Consider the following 14,276-nt stretch of genomic DNA (forward strand, 5'->3'; position numbering starts at 1 on the left):
ATTAAATAATGATATAACTACGTACTACACATTCTCATAATAAAGTTTCATTTACATTGAAAATATACAATATATTAGGCAGAACTTAGTTAACTGTATATTGGTCCAGCCCTGTAAACAACCCCAGTTTCTAATCTCTCCCCTTTTGAAATTGAATTGCCCACTCCTGCCTTATAGAAATGTCAGCTGAACAAACTGTAGCAGGAAACACTTAGACAATGAGCATGCGGCCTGTCTGTCTTTCTGACGGTCTGTGTCACTGCATTACGACAGATACGGCCTGCAAGAGTCTTATCATGAACACCAGAGAGACAGCGACTGATCTAAGCACATGATGACTTTGCATCCCGCATTTGAAATTTTATAATACACATGTAAACGTTCTCTAAATCATTCATTAACGTCCTCAGTTTGGCTGTTTGTGGTGTGATAATTGTTACCAACACAATATCTGTTCTTCACTAAAATGCAACAACCTCTTGCACTAGTTTGCTAATTCAGCGTTCGTTATGTGGTGTTTGGGTGACTCCCTCTTGATGATGTCATCACTGGTATTACACACACAGTGGGCACCTCGGACTCACGGTTAAGGCTATTCCTGCTCTTTCAGCAAGCCAGCAAGCCATTATGCGCGAGATTGTTCATCTACAGATTGGACAGTGTGGGAATCAGATCGGCTCAAAGGTGACTCAAAACTTTGTGTGTGTTTTTATATGTGTGTTTTGGTTAATTAGTATTACAAACAGCATTGCCATCTCACCCTTGACTTGTTTCAAGCAAGAATCTGATGCTGGATTAAGTGAAATGATGGCATGCATTTATTTAAAGGAAGAAATTATTTGTATTTTGTTAATTCAGTTGGTTATCTCTCTATATAATGTCATTAATTTATTATTATAGTCATTTCTGTAGTCATTTTGAATAGCATTCTGCTTGTGGATAAAAACTGGAAGGGTTTCAGATATCAATATCTTTTATTCAATATTAGATGTATAAAATGTACATATTATAATAATTTATATATTTCAATTGGTGATACGTGCAGTCATAGGGTGTTCACTTCAGTGTGGTCTACTGTAAAGATAAGAGCAGAGGCTCCTCTGATGGGGTGGGCCTACTTTATCATGGAAATGAGCTCAGCAGGCTGTGAGTTTCATGCTGTGGGATTGTGGTAAAAACAGAATGGACTCTGGAGGAACAAGTGCAACTCTGAACAGAGAACGCAGTTCTTGGTGGTGTTTAAAATGACAGTCAATGTCAATAAAACCAGAACGTCATCCAAGGTTTTATTCAGTAATAATAAATGGGTGAAAATATGCAGACATTTTTTCCAAAAGTGTTTCTGTGTGTTTGCAGTTTTGGGAGGTGATCAGTGACGAACATGGTATTAACAGAGTGGGAGCATATGAGGGCGATATGGACCTTCAGCTGGAGAGAGTCAATGTTTACTTCAATGAAGCTCATGGTATGCGGACCGACACTTTACATTCATGTTTTCTGTTGTATATACAGCGGGGACAATAAGTATTGAACATGTCAACATTTTTCTCAGAAAATACATTTCCCTTAAGCTGATATTGGCTTGAAATTTTTCCCAGATGTTGGTAACAACAACAACAAAAAACATATATGCAAAGAAAACAAATCTAATTAGTTTACAAATTAAGCTATGTATAATAAAATGAAATGACACAGGGAAAAAGTATTGAACACATGAAGAAAGGGAGGTGTAGAAAATTGGTGAAAGCCCAGACTGCAGCTGAAATCTCTCATTAGTTCTTCAGCAACCCTCAGCCCTTCCTCATTGTATATGAATATTAGCTGCTTCAGTCCAACATCTGCATTATCAGGATGATGAAGATGATCCCAGGGTGAACATTTCAGCAAGACAATGATCCAAAACACAGCCATGGAAACTCTCAAATGCTTTCAGAGAAAGAAAATCAAGCTGTAGAATGACCAAGCCAATCACCTGACCTGAATCTAATAGAAAATACAAATTAAAGATCAGATTTGATAGACGAGACCCACAGAACCATCAAGATTTTTACACTCTCTTGAAGTCTGTGGAAAACTCACACCTGAGCAATGCATGTGATTTAACCATATGAGAGGCGTCTTTAAGCTGCCATAAACAAAAAAAGCCTTTTATATAAAGTATTAAATACATTTCAGAAGTTCAGGACTTTCTCCTTGTCATTTTATTATTATTACACACAACTTGTTTTTCAGACTTTTTTTAAGTTATTTTTTTTATGTCTGTATTGTTTGGGTTTTTACCAAAATCTGGTTGAAATCCATGTCCACAGCTCTTAATCTTAATTTAAATCTGAACTGAGATGTTACATTGTGTGTCAGGTGGAAAATATGTTCCAAGAGCACTGTTAGTGGACCTGGAGCCGGGCACTATGGACAGCGTGAGGGGCAGTCAAATCGGACAACTCTTCAGACCTGATAATTTTATACATGGTGAGACAATAATCAGCTACATTTAAAGACTATGTGAGCTGATGATTAAAGCTTTCTTTATTCTCTCTCATTAACTTCTATAAACTATACACTCTAAAAAGACGCAGAGTTGTTATAACTTGGTGCTGGGTCAAAAATGAACAAACCCATTTGATAGGTTAAAAAATATATGGTTTAAATGTAATTTCACCACACCACACTTTGAGCTAGACTGTATTGTAGGGATGTAGGGATGAAAGGTATAGTAAGTGAACAGTGGGATGAAGGGTGCAGTGAATAGGTAAGGTAGAGTGATGGGACGTCCTACGATGATGCACAGAGACTCAGAGTGGCGGTATCGTCTCTCTAATATTTTAGCAGAGTGTTTAGACCACCTGATTCAACCTAGGAGTGAAAAGAGGGTTATAAGGATTGTTAACGGGAGGCAACGGGGGGCAAGAAGAACAGTGCTACAGGGCTGGTCTGCCTTAAATAAGTTTCAGGGAGTAGGTGATTGGTTAAAGAGGCAAAGTGAGGCATGGTCCCGCTGCTGAACACTTTGTTAACCCAAATGTTTGATTTGTCCATATTTGGCCCAACACTGCGTTAATACAACCCAGCATCACTAATAAAACACACAGTACAATATTTTCAGCAGGTTTTTACACTTTTGCTATAAAAGAACCATAGCTAATGTGGATAGTTCAGTTAAAAATTAAAATTTGCTGTTAATACTCCATCAATTGGAACATTAAAGGTTTTCAGCTCAAACTGTTGGTTGTCTATCTTGATTCATAATGCTTGTCAACAACTACTGTGATAGTTCAATTATTAGTTAATCTGTGAAAAGTAATCCCTGGGGCTCCTGAAAATACACTGAGATCATATGAAATGCCATGAATGGGCTAAGGGATGTTTGTCAAGGGTAATAAAGTAAAAAAGTCACCAGAAACCTGGGTTATTTTATATTTTTTGACTATCAAAGTGTGAGTACCACAGTTTCAGCTAAAATACATCTTCAGCATTCTACTGAAGAAAAACATAAGTCACCTACACCTTGGAAGGTCTAAACTAGTCAACATAGGCTCATTCTGTAAACGTAGCCCTATATACGTTTCTGGAGATTGCAAATTATGTAGCCAGAGCTACGTATGACTGCATTTCGTTTTTACAAGGAACGCTACGGGGTGGTATGATATTGTTCCTTTTCGTGCTTACCAGCTGACCACTTACCTACATGTGGACACGAATGTTGGCTGACTTGAGACACAAAGAGGAGTTGACCACAATGACGAGGTTTGAGTGAACCGGTGAAGAACGGTTCCAGAAAGTGGGTAAGACAAAACAAATGGCGAATAATAAATCGTAGCTCCTGGGATGTATTTTGCTCTCTCCAGAAATGAATATGGTGTATGTAATCAGAATGAGCCTGCGTTGGAACTAGTCATTGAAGACTAACTTTAAAACTCTGGAATTAATTTGGTTGTTAGAAGAGTTGATTCAGGAACATTTCTCACATGGCACTCATATGCCATAACATCATTCCTGATGCTTTTTTCTTTCCACAAATGCAAAGGCAATTCTGGAGCTGGCAATAACTGGGCCAAAGGTCACTACACCGAGGGCGCAGAGCTTGTGGAACAGGTCGTGGATCGTGTCCGGAATGAAGCTGAGAGCTGCGACTGCATGCAAGGCTTCCAGTTTGTCCACTCATTAGGTGGCGGCACTGGCTCAGGAATGGGTACCCTGATTATCAATAAGATCCGAGAAGAATATCCTGATCGCATCATGAATAGCTTCAGTGTAATGCCCTCGCCGAAGGTTTCCGATACAGTAGTAGAGCCATATAACGCAACCCTATCCATTCACCAACTGATCGAGAACACAGATGAGACGTATTGTATCGATAACGAAGCATTGTACGATATTTGCTTTCGCACTCTAAAGCTCACAACGCCAACCTACGGAGATCTCAACCACCTCGTATCTCTCACCATGAGCGGGGTCACGACCTCCCTTCGCTTCCCAGGCCAACTTAACGCTGACCTTCGGAAGTTAGCTGTCAATATGGTGCCCTTCCCACGTCTTCATTTCTTCATGCCTGGTTTCGCTCCTCTGACAGCACGTGGTAGCCAACAATACCGAGCCCTAACCGTGCCCGAACTCACCCAGCAGATGTTTGACGCCCGTAACATGATGACCGCATGTGATCCCCGTCGAGGACGATATCTAACCGTTGCAGGCATTTTCCGCGGTCGGATGTCCACTAAAGAAGTCGACGAACAAATGCTCGCCATTCAGCAAAAAAACAGCAATTATTTCGTAGATTGGATTCCTCATAACGTCAAAGTGGCCGTTTGCGACATCCCTCCACGAGGGCTCAAAATGGCCTCCACCTTTATCGGAAACAACACCGCCATCCAGGAGATTTTCAAGCGCATTGGAGAGCAGTTTGCCCTGATGTTTCGACGCAAGGCTTTTCTGCATTGGTACACAGGTGAAGGCATGGATGAGCTGGAGTTCAGTGAGGCAGAGAGCAACCTGAACGATCTGGTGTCAGAATACCAGCAGTATCAGGACGCCACCGCCGATATGGATTATGAAGGAGACGAGGAGGTGATGGAGGAAGAGTCTTCAATAGCGCACAGCACTCGAGTGGAGATTAAGACTGAAGTGGTCACTGAAACTTCGGTCAGCGAATGATGTGAGAGTGGGATTCAGTGAACATGGGACGAGTGGATCAGATTGTGTGGAGTGAGCTCCAAAAAAAGTATTCAGATGCTTAAAGTCACCATGAAATTAAAATTGGCCCTTCATATTTTTATGTTTATATCGTAGTGCTTGTTATAAACAATGCAAAATTTAACTTGGCCTCATAATCTTTTATCAAATACCATAAGTATCTCTCGAATTGACTTGTCTTAATTTCTGGTCACACGGAAGGCCTTTCGGGAGGGGCTGTCAGTGGCTATCAGCTATTAGTCTCATTTCAAGAAGGGTATAAACGAAGGTCGGAGCCAACTCCAAGTGGGCTGTACAAAACTGGAGTTTTTATTTATTTAATGTCTTGTACATGACACAGAGTCCAATATAGAGTCCAATATTGTGCTTTATGAATGTCTACACCTACCCCAACTGTAAACCCAACCTCACTGTAACCTGTTGTGCTTTATTAACATCTGCACCTTACCCAAACTCTAAACCCAACCTCACAGTAACCTGTTGTGCTTTATTAACATCTGCACCTTACCCAAACTCTAAACCCAACCTCACAACCTGTTGTGCTTTATTAAGGTCTACACCTACACCTACCCCAACCCTAAACCCAACCTCACAGATACTTGTTGTTTCATTAACATCTACACCTACCCCAACCCTAAACCCAACCTCACAGAAACCTCGTGTTTCATTAACATCTACACCTAACCCAACCTCACAGTAACCTCGTGTTTCATTAACATCTACACCTACCCCAACCCTAAACCCAACCTCAAAGTAACCTCTTATTTCATTAACATCTACACCTACCCCAACCCTAAACCCAACCTCACAGTAACCATGTTTCATTAACATCTACACCTACCCCAACCCTAAACCCAACCTCACAGTAACCTCGTGTTTAATTAACATCTACACCTACCCCAACCCTAAACCCAACCTCACAGAAACCTCGTGTTTCATTAACATCTACACCTAACCCAACCTCACAGTAACCTCGTGTTTCATTAACATCTACACCTACCCCAACCCTAAACCCAACCTCACAGTAACCATGTTTCATTAACATCTACACCTACCCCAACCCTGAACCCAACCTCACAGTAACCTCGTGTTTAATTAACATCTACACCTACCCCAACCCTAAACCCAACCTCACAGTAACCTCTTGTGTTTCATTAACATCTACACCTACCCAAACCCTAAACCCAACCTCATAGTAACCTCTTGTGTTTCATTAACATCTACACCTAACCCAACCCTAAACCCAACCTCACAGTAACCTGGTGTATATTATTAACGACTACACCTACCCCAACCCTAAACCCAACCTCACAGTAACCTCTTGTGTTTCATTAACATCTACACCTACCCAAACCCTAAACCCAACCTCACAGTAACCTCTTGTGTTTCATTAACATCTACACCTACCCAAACCCTAAACCCAACCTCACAGTAACCTCTTGTGTTTCATTAACATCTACACCTAACCCAACCCTAAACCCAACCTCACAGTAACCTGGTGTATATTATTAACGACTACACCTACCCAAACCCTAAACCCAACCTCACAGTAACCTGGTGTATATTATTAACGACTACACCTACCCAAACCCTAAACCCAACCTCACAGTAACCTGGTGTATATTATTAACGACTACACCTACCCCAACCCTAAACCCAACCTCACAGTAACCTGATGTATTTTATTAATGTTTTCGCCACCTACACCATCTAAACCCAGCCCACCTGTGGTGTAAATCCCTCCCACCTGGAGGTCACCCAACCTATTTGCGGCGTAATACCTCCACTTGGAGGTCTCCAGGCTGCAGCGATACCTACTTGCCCATTTCTGCTCTGCTTTCCTTCATTCATCAATCTTCCTTCATTTTGCCAGCAACGACCATCTTCCAACGATCCAATCAGTTCCCAGTGGACGAAATCCTGCACCACCCTACATTTTTTCTTATTTCAGGAATTTAAATTGGATAGAAGTTACGATATGGGAAAAAAGGACAAACTTAACTTCTGTTTATGGCGACTTTAAGATAACCCCTTCAGACCAATGTATTAATTACTTTACATTAGATATGATATGTGAAGTCAAGGGTCAGCTTGACTCTTCATGAGTTTTCCAAGTGTGTATTATTTACAACAGGGATGTAAAACTCAGTTCCTGGAGGGCTGCATCTCTGCAGAATTTACTTCCAACCCTGATTCAACACACTTGCCTGCATGTTTAAAGCAAGCCTGAAGGACTTATTTAGTTTGATCAGATGTGTTTCATTCAGCTTGATGCTAAACTGTGCAAAATTGCAGTCCTCCGGGAAATGAGTTTGACACCTGTGATTATATCAAATACATCAAAACGTATTTTTGTCAAATATTTTACTTAAATAAGAAAAAGGAAAAAAAAGTTTAATGAAACTGTTTTAAATGTGCTTATATACTATTTGGAGCCAATGTACATAGCAAACTGAAATATTTTTGACCAGAAGAGAGTCAAATTACACAATTAAAAATAGGATTGATTAGATTAAAATGTCTAAATATAATTGACTTATGTTTCTAATGTTTTAATGTTGGATGTACACTACTGGTCAAAAGTTTGGGGTCTGTAAGACTTTTTTTATATTGTAGAAGCTGCAATTGTTTTATTCAGAAGCACAGTAAAATTGTAATATTGAATATTATTGCAATTTCAAATACATATTTGAATATAAAGGGAAACATATTACTGTGCAAATTACTCTCATGATGCTTCAGAAATTATTCTACTATGCTGATTTTTTGCTCGAGCTGCTCATTACTGAATACAGTTATGATGCTTTAATATTTGTGCTTAAATTGCTTAATATTTATGTATGCTATACATAACAGATCTTTCAGGATCCTTTTTTATGAAATATAACCTTAATTAACATCCTTGCTGAATTGTCATTTGCATGTTATCTAATTCTTACTGACCTTAAACTTTTGGAAGATTAGTGTATTAACACAAAACCATCTCTGCATGTTCTGTAATGATGAGATATCTGCAGTAATGTATAGCGTGTGGAAAATATAGTAAGAGTAATACAGTGTATAGTAAAGCTTTTATTCTGTGATAGTTCTATATTGGCTTAAAGATGTGTTATTTGTTGTCAAAATTCAACAAAGGCTACTTTGTTTTGCTTATTCTTTAATAAAAGCTTAAAATATGCATTTTAATATGATCAATTTATAATACAACTGCCTGGAATATCTTTGATGTTTTTGCATTGTACACCTATTGTAAATATCAAGTTTTCATGCTAAACTTTTGAAAAAAGCTGTTCTTCAGCCATTTCTGAATGAACGCTGGTTACAAAAACTTTTAAAAGCGGGGGGACGGCTATATGAGATCATACGTTCATATAATTATTAATCACCTGTTTATAAATGATCTGTCTCTAAAAGTCCCTCCAAATTCCCTCCATCGCCCCTTAGCCATCATGGGCTCCCAATCATCCCCATCCGCTGAATTGGCTCTATCACTGTCTCTCCACTCCACCTATAGCTGGTGTGTGGTGAGCGCACTGGCGCCGTTGTCCTGTGACTGTCTTCACATCATCCAAGCGGATGCTGCACACTGGTGGTGGTGTGGAGAGACCCCTCATGATTGTGAAGTGCTTTGGGTGTATGGCCATTGCTGTTTTTTTCATATGAAGCAATAATTAACATATAATTACATGGTCCTGATGAATACCACCTTTTATTGCTTGATACAATATGAATTTAAAAGAGCTTTAATATTGATAAACCAGATGAATCCACAGAAATTGTAAACCTGTAATACTTGTATTGTCTCCATTAACCGTTCTCTAAAATCAACTACTTGCACACAAGTAAAACTGATCTGATAAATAAACAGTAATGCACGCAGTGTGCCCAATGATAAGCTTATGCCCCTGCTAAACACACAAACAAGAGGAGGCTGCTTTAGTTTGAGACTCTTCATAATTTATTATCAAAAGAACAGCTATTTTCATTCATTCACCATAACTGCTGGTCTTGTAAATCCAACAGAGAATGTGTGTGGAGACGTGGGGATCGCAGGATGTAATTACAGCTCCTACAAAAGAAGAAATACAATCAATCAATATTCACAAAATAACATACTAATAGATTAAACAATTCACTAAAATGAGGATCTAAATCAGGAGTAGGGAACCTGTGGCTCTCCAGCTGTCTCTCTTCAATAATATTTTAAAGTTTAAAAAATCATAACTGTTACTAGAAATCAGTTTCTTATTGAAAATACAACTGCAATTCCAATTTATATCACATTTTTACAGCAAAATAAATAAAAACGCAGTTTACAATAACTGGACATTTCAACTAATGCTCATGTGTGGCCCTGTGGTTTGAATGAATTGTGACACCAATTCATTCATGAGTGGCCAGGGCAAAAAGAAAAAGAGATTCTATAAAATTCTATTATTTTTGAGTTGTTAATGGACATAAATGAAGGTTTTGTTAATAAATAAATTAACAAAATATATAAAAAAAGATTTTGTTATTTACACACACCCCCAATGGCTCTTTAAAAAAATGCATTTGATATAAAAAATCTGAAATGGCTCTTTGCAGAAAAAAGGTTCCCGACCCCTGATCTAAATGGACTTAATGCATCACTTTCTACACAGTGTTGGATGTAATTATTTGGTAACGAGTTAACTAGTTATAAGGCCTGGCACAATAATCAATCTATCGACTTATAGTACAACACATGGACATGACCTCAATCATTTTTGGTGATCGCCCATACATAAAATCCAATTCTTCAACATTTTAGCTGATTGTGCAACATCTCCATCTCTACTGGAAGTGTCAATATGGTTTAAAACACTGTAGTATTTACTATAAATTACTATAGAGTATTTTTATGTGGGTGTCTGACAACTGAAAATGGATCTGGTAGCAGATTTCGCAGCCTCTGTTACTCTTAGGTTGCACTTTTTTGTTAACATTTATTATTATTTATGTAGGATATGCATTTTCACATTCTGATTCCACTGTCTAATTATTCAAATGACTATAATTAAATGAAATATTCTTAAGAATAAAATATGATGTGTTCTTTGGAAGTGTACTTGCATTGCGATGCTATTATATTGTCATTCTGGCATTATATAATGAGTGGCATAAAATGGTCTTAATTACAATAATATTGTTCGTCGCAATATATTTTGGTGCAATATATCATACAACAAAAACAGATATGGTGACAGGCCTACTAGTCACTGTAATTAAATTACTGATTCACTGAAAAAGTATATTAAGGGTTTACTTTTCATTCTTAAGTAATTTAATTACAACTCTTATAATGTACGTGCTTTAAATACAGTACAGAAATTCAGCACTTCTGAATATATCCATTCAGAGTAGGGCTGGACTGATAAACAATATAATATTTGCTCTATATTGATCTAAGAGCCAATCACCCCGCAGAAATGTGCAACAATGGGAATCTAGAAATGTTTTGATATTAGAGATAATTTACTGTATGTAAATTATATTATATGTTACGCCATTTAATGGACCCTCTAATCTTTACTTCTAATTTTAGCTTCAGTCATTGTTGAGGTATTCTTTTAAATCTGAAAGCATTAACAACTTATATCGAAATATATAACGTTATCGTTTAATATGGAAAATAATTATCAAGATTGCATTTTTGCCGTACCGCCCAGCCCTAATTCAGATAATTCTCTTACACACATTTTCAACTAAAGGTCGCATTTATCCAAACTTTAGTCTTGATTTATCAATTAATTGAGTCTGAAACTAATGAAATGTATGAAACTAATATGAACTGTGTTTCACACCCCTGTTTGACTCAAACTCAAACAGTTAAAATGGTTTAATATCAATTGATTGTGCATTGAGATGTATTGAGATTTTTAGTATTGAGTGAGTCACGTAATTAAATTCTTCACTGTGTAATTCAGTTACTTATAAAGTAATTAGTAATGTAATTTAAATACAATTATAATAAACATGCCTTGCCTATTAGGCATGAAAAGAGAACCGGTTTCAAGGTTTACCACGGTTCGGAAAAGTCAAGGTTTTAAAACCGCCAAAGTTTACTGTTATATCGTTCCTAAGGTATATGTACGATTTGTTTTTGAACATGTTTTTCACAACTATTTTAATCTAGTTTTTTGGGGCAGCAGTAAATTCAGCAGAAAATAAACCTCCACATCAAAAGCTCCTGCTCCAAAATATTTTAAATGTTTCTTAAAATAAAATATTTTGTGTTGAATGCCTGATAAAATGGTGGTGTTTTTTTACCCAGACATTTAAAAAGGAACTTATTTTGGAGCAGTAATCACAATACGGTGACGTTTTTATCCAAGATTATCATACCGTCAGTATCTTATACCGGTGTTGTGCCGGGAGGCGCACCCCTGCCGTAAAATGCACCCCAAATGAAATGTGCATCTATTAACTGAAATTGCTAAAAAATATACAATAGAGTTACAACACTAATGAGAGTAACTGAGGTGAGTTTCATGAATCAAACCCTTCCCTTACAGAAGGTATATTAATAAATAGATTGACTTTAAATACAATACCGATGAGATTAAGTAAATTGTTTCATGTGTGTTTTAGTTTAAAACAGCAACAACCATTTTGTGTTCCATGTAGCCTAAAAGTCTGTTTAAACTCACCAAAAATTAGGCTACATTAGAGTCAATATTATTTTACATTTATTTGTAAACCTAGTGCGTTTTAAAATGGGTTTCACTTCTTGTCTTTGCTTTATCCATCAAAATAATCATTTTACGTTTTAATTAATTATCGCCTTTGATTTATTTTTTTTAAATGTAGACTGAGAATGTTAATAAAAGTCTATGAGGGGGTGCTTGTGTCAGAGGTGCGTTTCTCTGCACAACACCGTGTTTACTGCAGTTTGGAAAAGTCAAGGTTTTAAAAGTTTTCTGTTGTACCGTTCCTATGATGAAAGTAAAAAATGTTTTCCATGTTTTTCACAACTATTTTAATATAGTTTTATGGCTCAAAAAAGGTAATATATTGTTTGAAATGTATATAAATAAAATATATTGTATAATGGGAAAAGTTTTTTTTTTTTACCCAAACATTTAAAAAGAACTTATTTTGGAGCAGTAATCACAATACCATGAAACCATGATGTTTTATTAAAGGTTATCATACAGTCAGAATCTTATACCGGCCCAAACCTATTGCCTATAATGATATAATTAATCACCCAACACGGTTTCCACATGTGTAGCACAGTTTATAGAGAGAATTTTGAGTTTATTGGCATTTCAGCTTCTTTGGCTATGTCATGGAAAAAACAGATCAAGTTTAGCACAGTTTAAATGAACACTTGGCGTTTTTTTTAAGCACAACTCACACTCACATCATTATGTGGTCTTGACTTTGGTGACCCTCACATTGGACTCAGCGTTTTTAATCGCCTCAGCTTTGATCTGCGGCTTCAGTGCAGCACGCACTACCCTAGCGCAGATCGCAGAGTACCTGATGTAGCTGAAAACACAACATAATCATTAGCTTAATAACCATCTAAACTGCTAGTATACATCAATAAATCCATTGTGATAAAAAAATATACACATAGCGCTATTGCTAAGGTAAACAGCAGTAAGGTCAAAGCCACAGTAGAGCAAACATTTAGCTTCACAGACTGCAGAGCGCACACAAACTAAACACAAATTGCACTACTCTCTTTAAATTGGTTATTGACAGTCATTTAGATACCTCAGCCCTGCTTGTCTCCAGTAAGCAACCATTTTTCCGTGTAAATGTGCGTCTAGCGTCCGTCAAGTGCTGCTGTTCGTGTTGATCAAGGACGAGGACAAGGCCTGTACGGTCGCCGGAATCTCCGTCATAGGCCGGCGCACATACTCATTGGCCGGCAAACACGTCAATCATTATACTCGTGGTGGAATTTAACCAATCACCGAGCAAGAATTTTAAACCTAAACTAAATGGTTTGATTCTAGTTAAGTTTTATTTTTAGGCAAATGTATTTTGAAGAATGAAGGCGCTTAAAATTAGGGAGGACGAAACCTGCAAAAAACAATACATAAATACATACGCAAATAAATAAATACATAAACATATGAGGAAATAAATACATAAATTCCTGCATAAATAAAATAATAAATTTATGGATTTATATATAAATTTTGTTATTTATTTGCATATTTATTCATTAATTATTTTATTTATGCAGTAATTTATGGATTTATATATACATTTATTTATTTATTTGCATATTTATTTATTTACTATTTTATTTATGCCATAATTTATGGATTTATATACATTTATTTAGTAATTTGCATATTTATTTTTGTTATTTTATTTATGCCGTAATTTATGGATTTATATACATTTATTTAGTAATTTGCATATTTATTTTTGTTATTTTATTTATGCAGTAATTTATGGATTTATTTATACATTTATTTAGTTATTTGCATATTTATTTATCATTTTATTTATGCAGTAATTTATGGATTTATATATACATTTATTTAGTTATTTGCATATTTATTTTTTATCATTTTATTTATGCAGTAATTTTTGGATTTATTTATACATTTATTTAGTTATTTGCATATTTCTTATTTAGTATTTTATTTATGCTGTACTTTATAGATTTATTTATACATTTATTTAGTAATTTGCATATTTATATGTTTAGTATTTTATTTATGCCGTAATTTATTATTTATATATACATTTATTTAGTTATTAGCATATTTATTTATTTGTTATTTCATTCATGCCATAATTTATGGATTTATTTATTAATTTATTTATACATTTTCGTTTTTTTCCTTTTTTATTGTTTTAATAAAACACATTGTACAGTTTAATTGGCCTTTTTTATAAAAGCACTGCAAAACATGACTTTGCAAAATGTACATTTATGAATATGAAGCTTAATCAGCAAAATCAATAGATTTAATCAAAAACTTCGTTCTTCACATTATCATACCTAAAATATCCCAAAATGTATTTCTTTTTTTTTTTTTATTGCAATTTTAAAACACAGAACATACGAGGGCAATAACAACATTATATTGACA

At 36.1% G+C, this 14,276-nt stretch overlaps 2 protein-coding genes across 2 annotated transcripts; one reads left to right on the forward strand and one right to left on the reverse strand.

The window, feature by feature from the left end:
* Window positions 1–575: 575 nt before the first annotated feature.
* Window positions 576–6,725, forward strand: tubb1 (tubulin, beta 1 class VI). The gene is made up of 4 exons (XM_056460509.1): window positions 576–684; window positions 1,357–1,465; window positions 2,359–2,469; window positions 4,025–6,725. The coding sequence occupies exons 1-4, from the start codon at window positions 628–630 to the stop codon at window positions 5,149–5,151; spliced, it is 1,404 nt and encodes a 467-aa protein (XP_056316484.1). The 5' UTR covers window positions 576–627; the 3' UTR covers window positions 5,152–6,725.
* A 2,400-nt stretch (window positions 6,726–9,125) lies between these two features.
* Window positions 9,126–13,049, reverse strand: atp5f1e (ATP synthase F1 subunit epsilon). Its single transcript, XM_056459153.1, has 3 exons — window positions 12,937–13,049; window positions 12,578–12,705; window positions 9,126–9,259 (listed from the first exon to the last, which is right to left on the reverse strand). Exons 1-2 carry the CDS (start codon window positions 12,966–12,968, stop codon window positions 12,582–12,584), a joined length of 156 nt encoding a protein of 51 aa, XP_056315128.1. The 5' UTR covers window positions 12,969–13,049; the 3' UTR covers window positions 9,126–9,259; window positions 12,578–12,581.
* Between the last annotated feature and the right edge of the window lie 1,227 nt (window positions 13,050–14,276).

This window comes from Danio aesculapii, chromosome 6 (assembly GCF_903798145.1).
Source record: "Danio aesculapii chromosome 6, fDanAes4.1, whole genome shotgun sequence".
In the NCBI taxonomy this organism is placed as follows: Eukaryota; Metazoa; Chordata; class Actinopteri; order Cypriniformes; family Danionidae; genus Danio; species Danio aesculapii.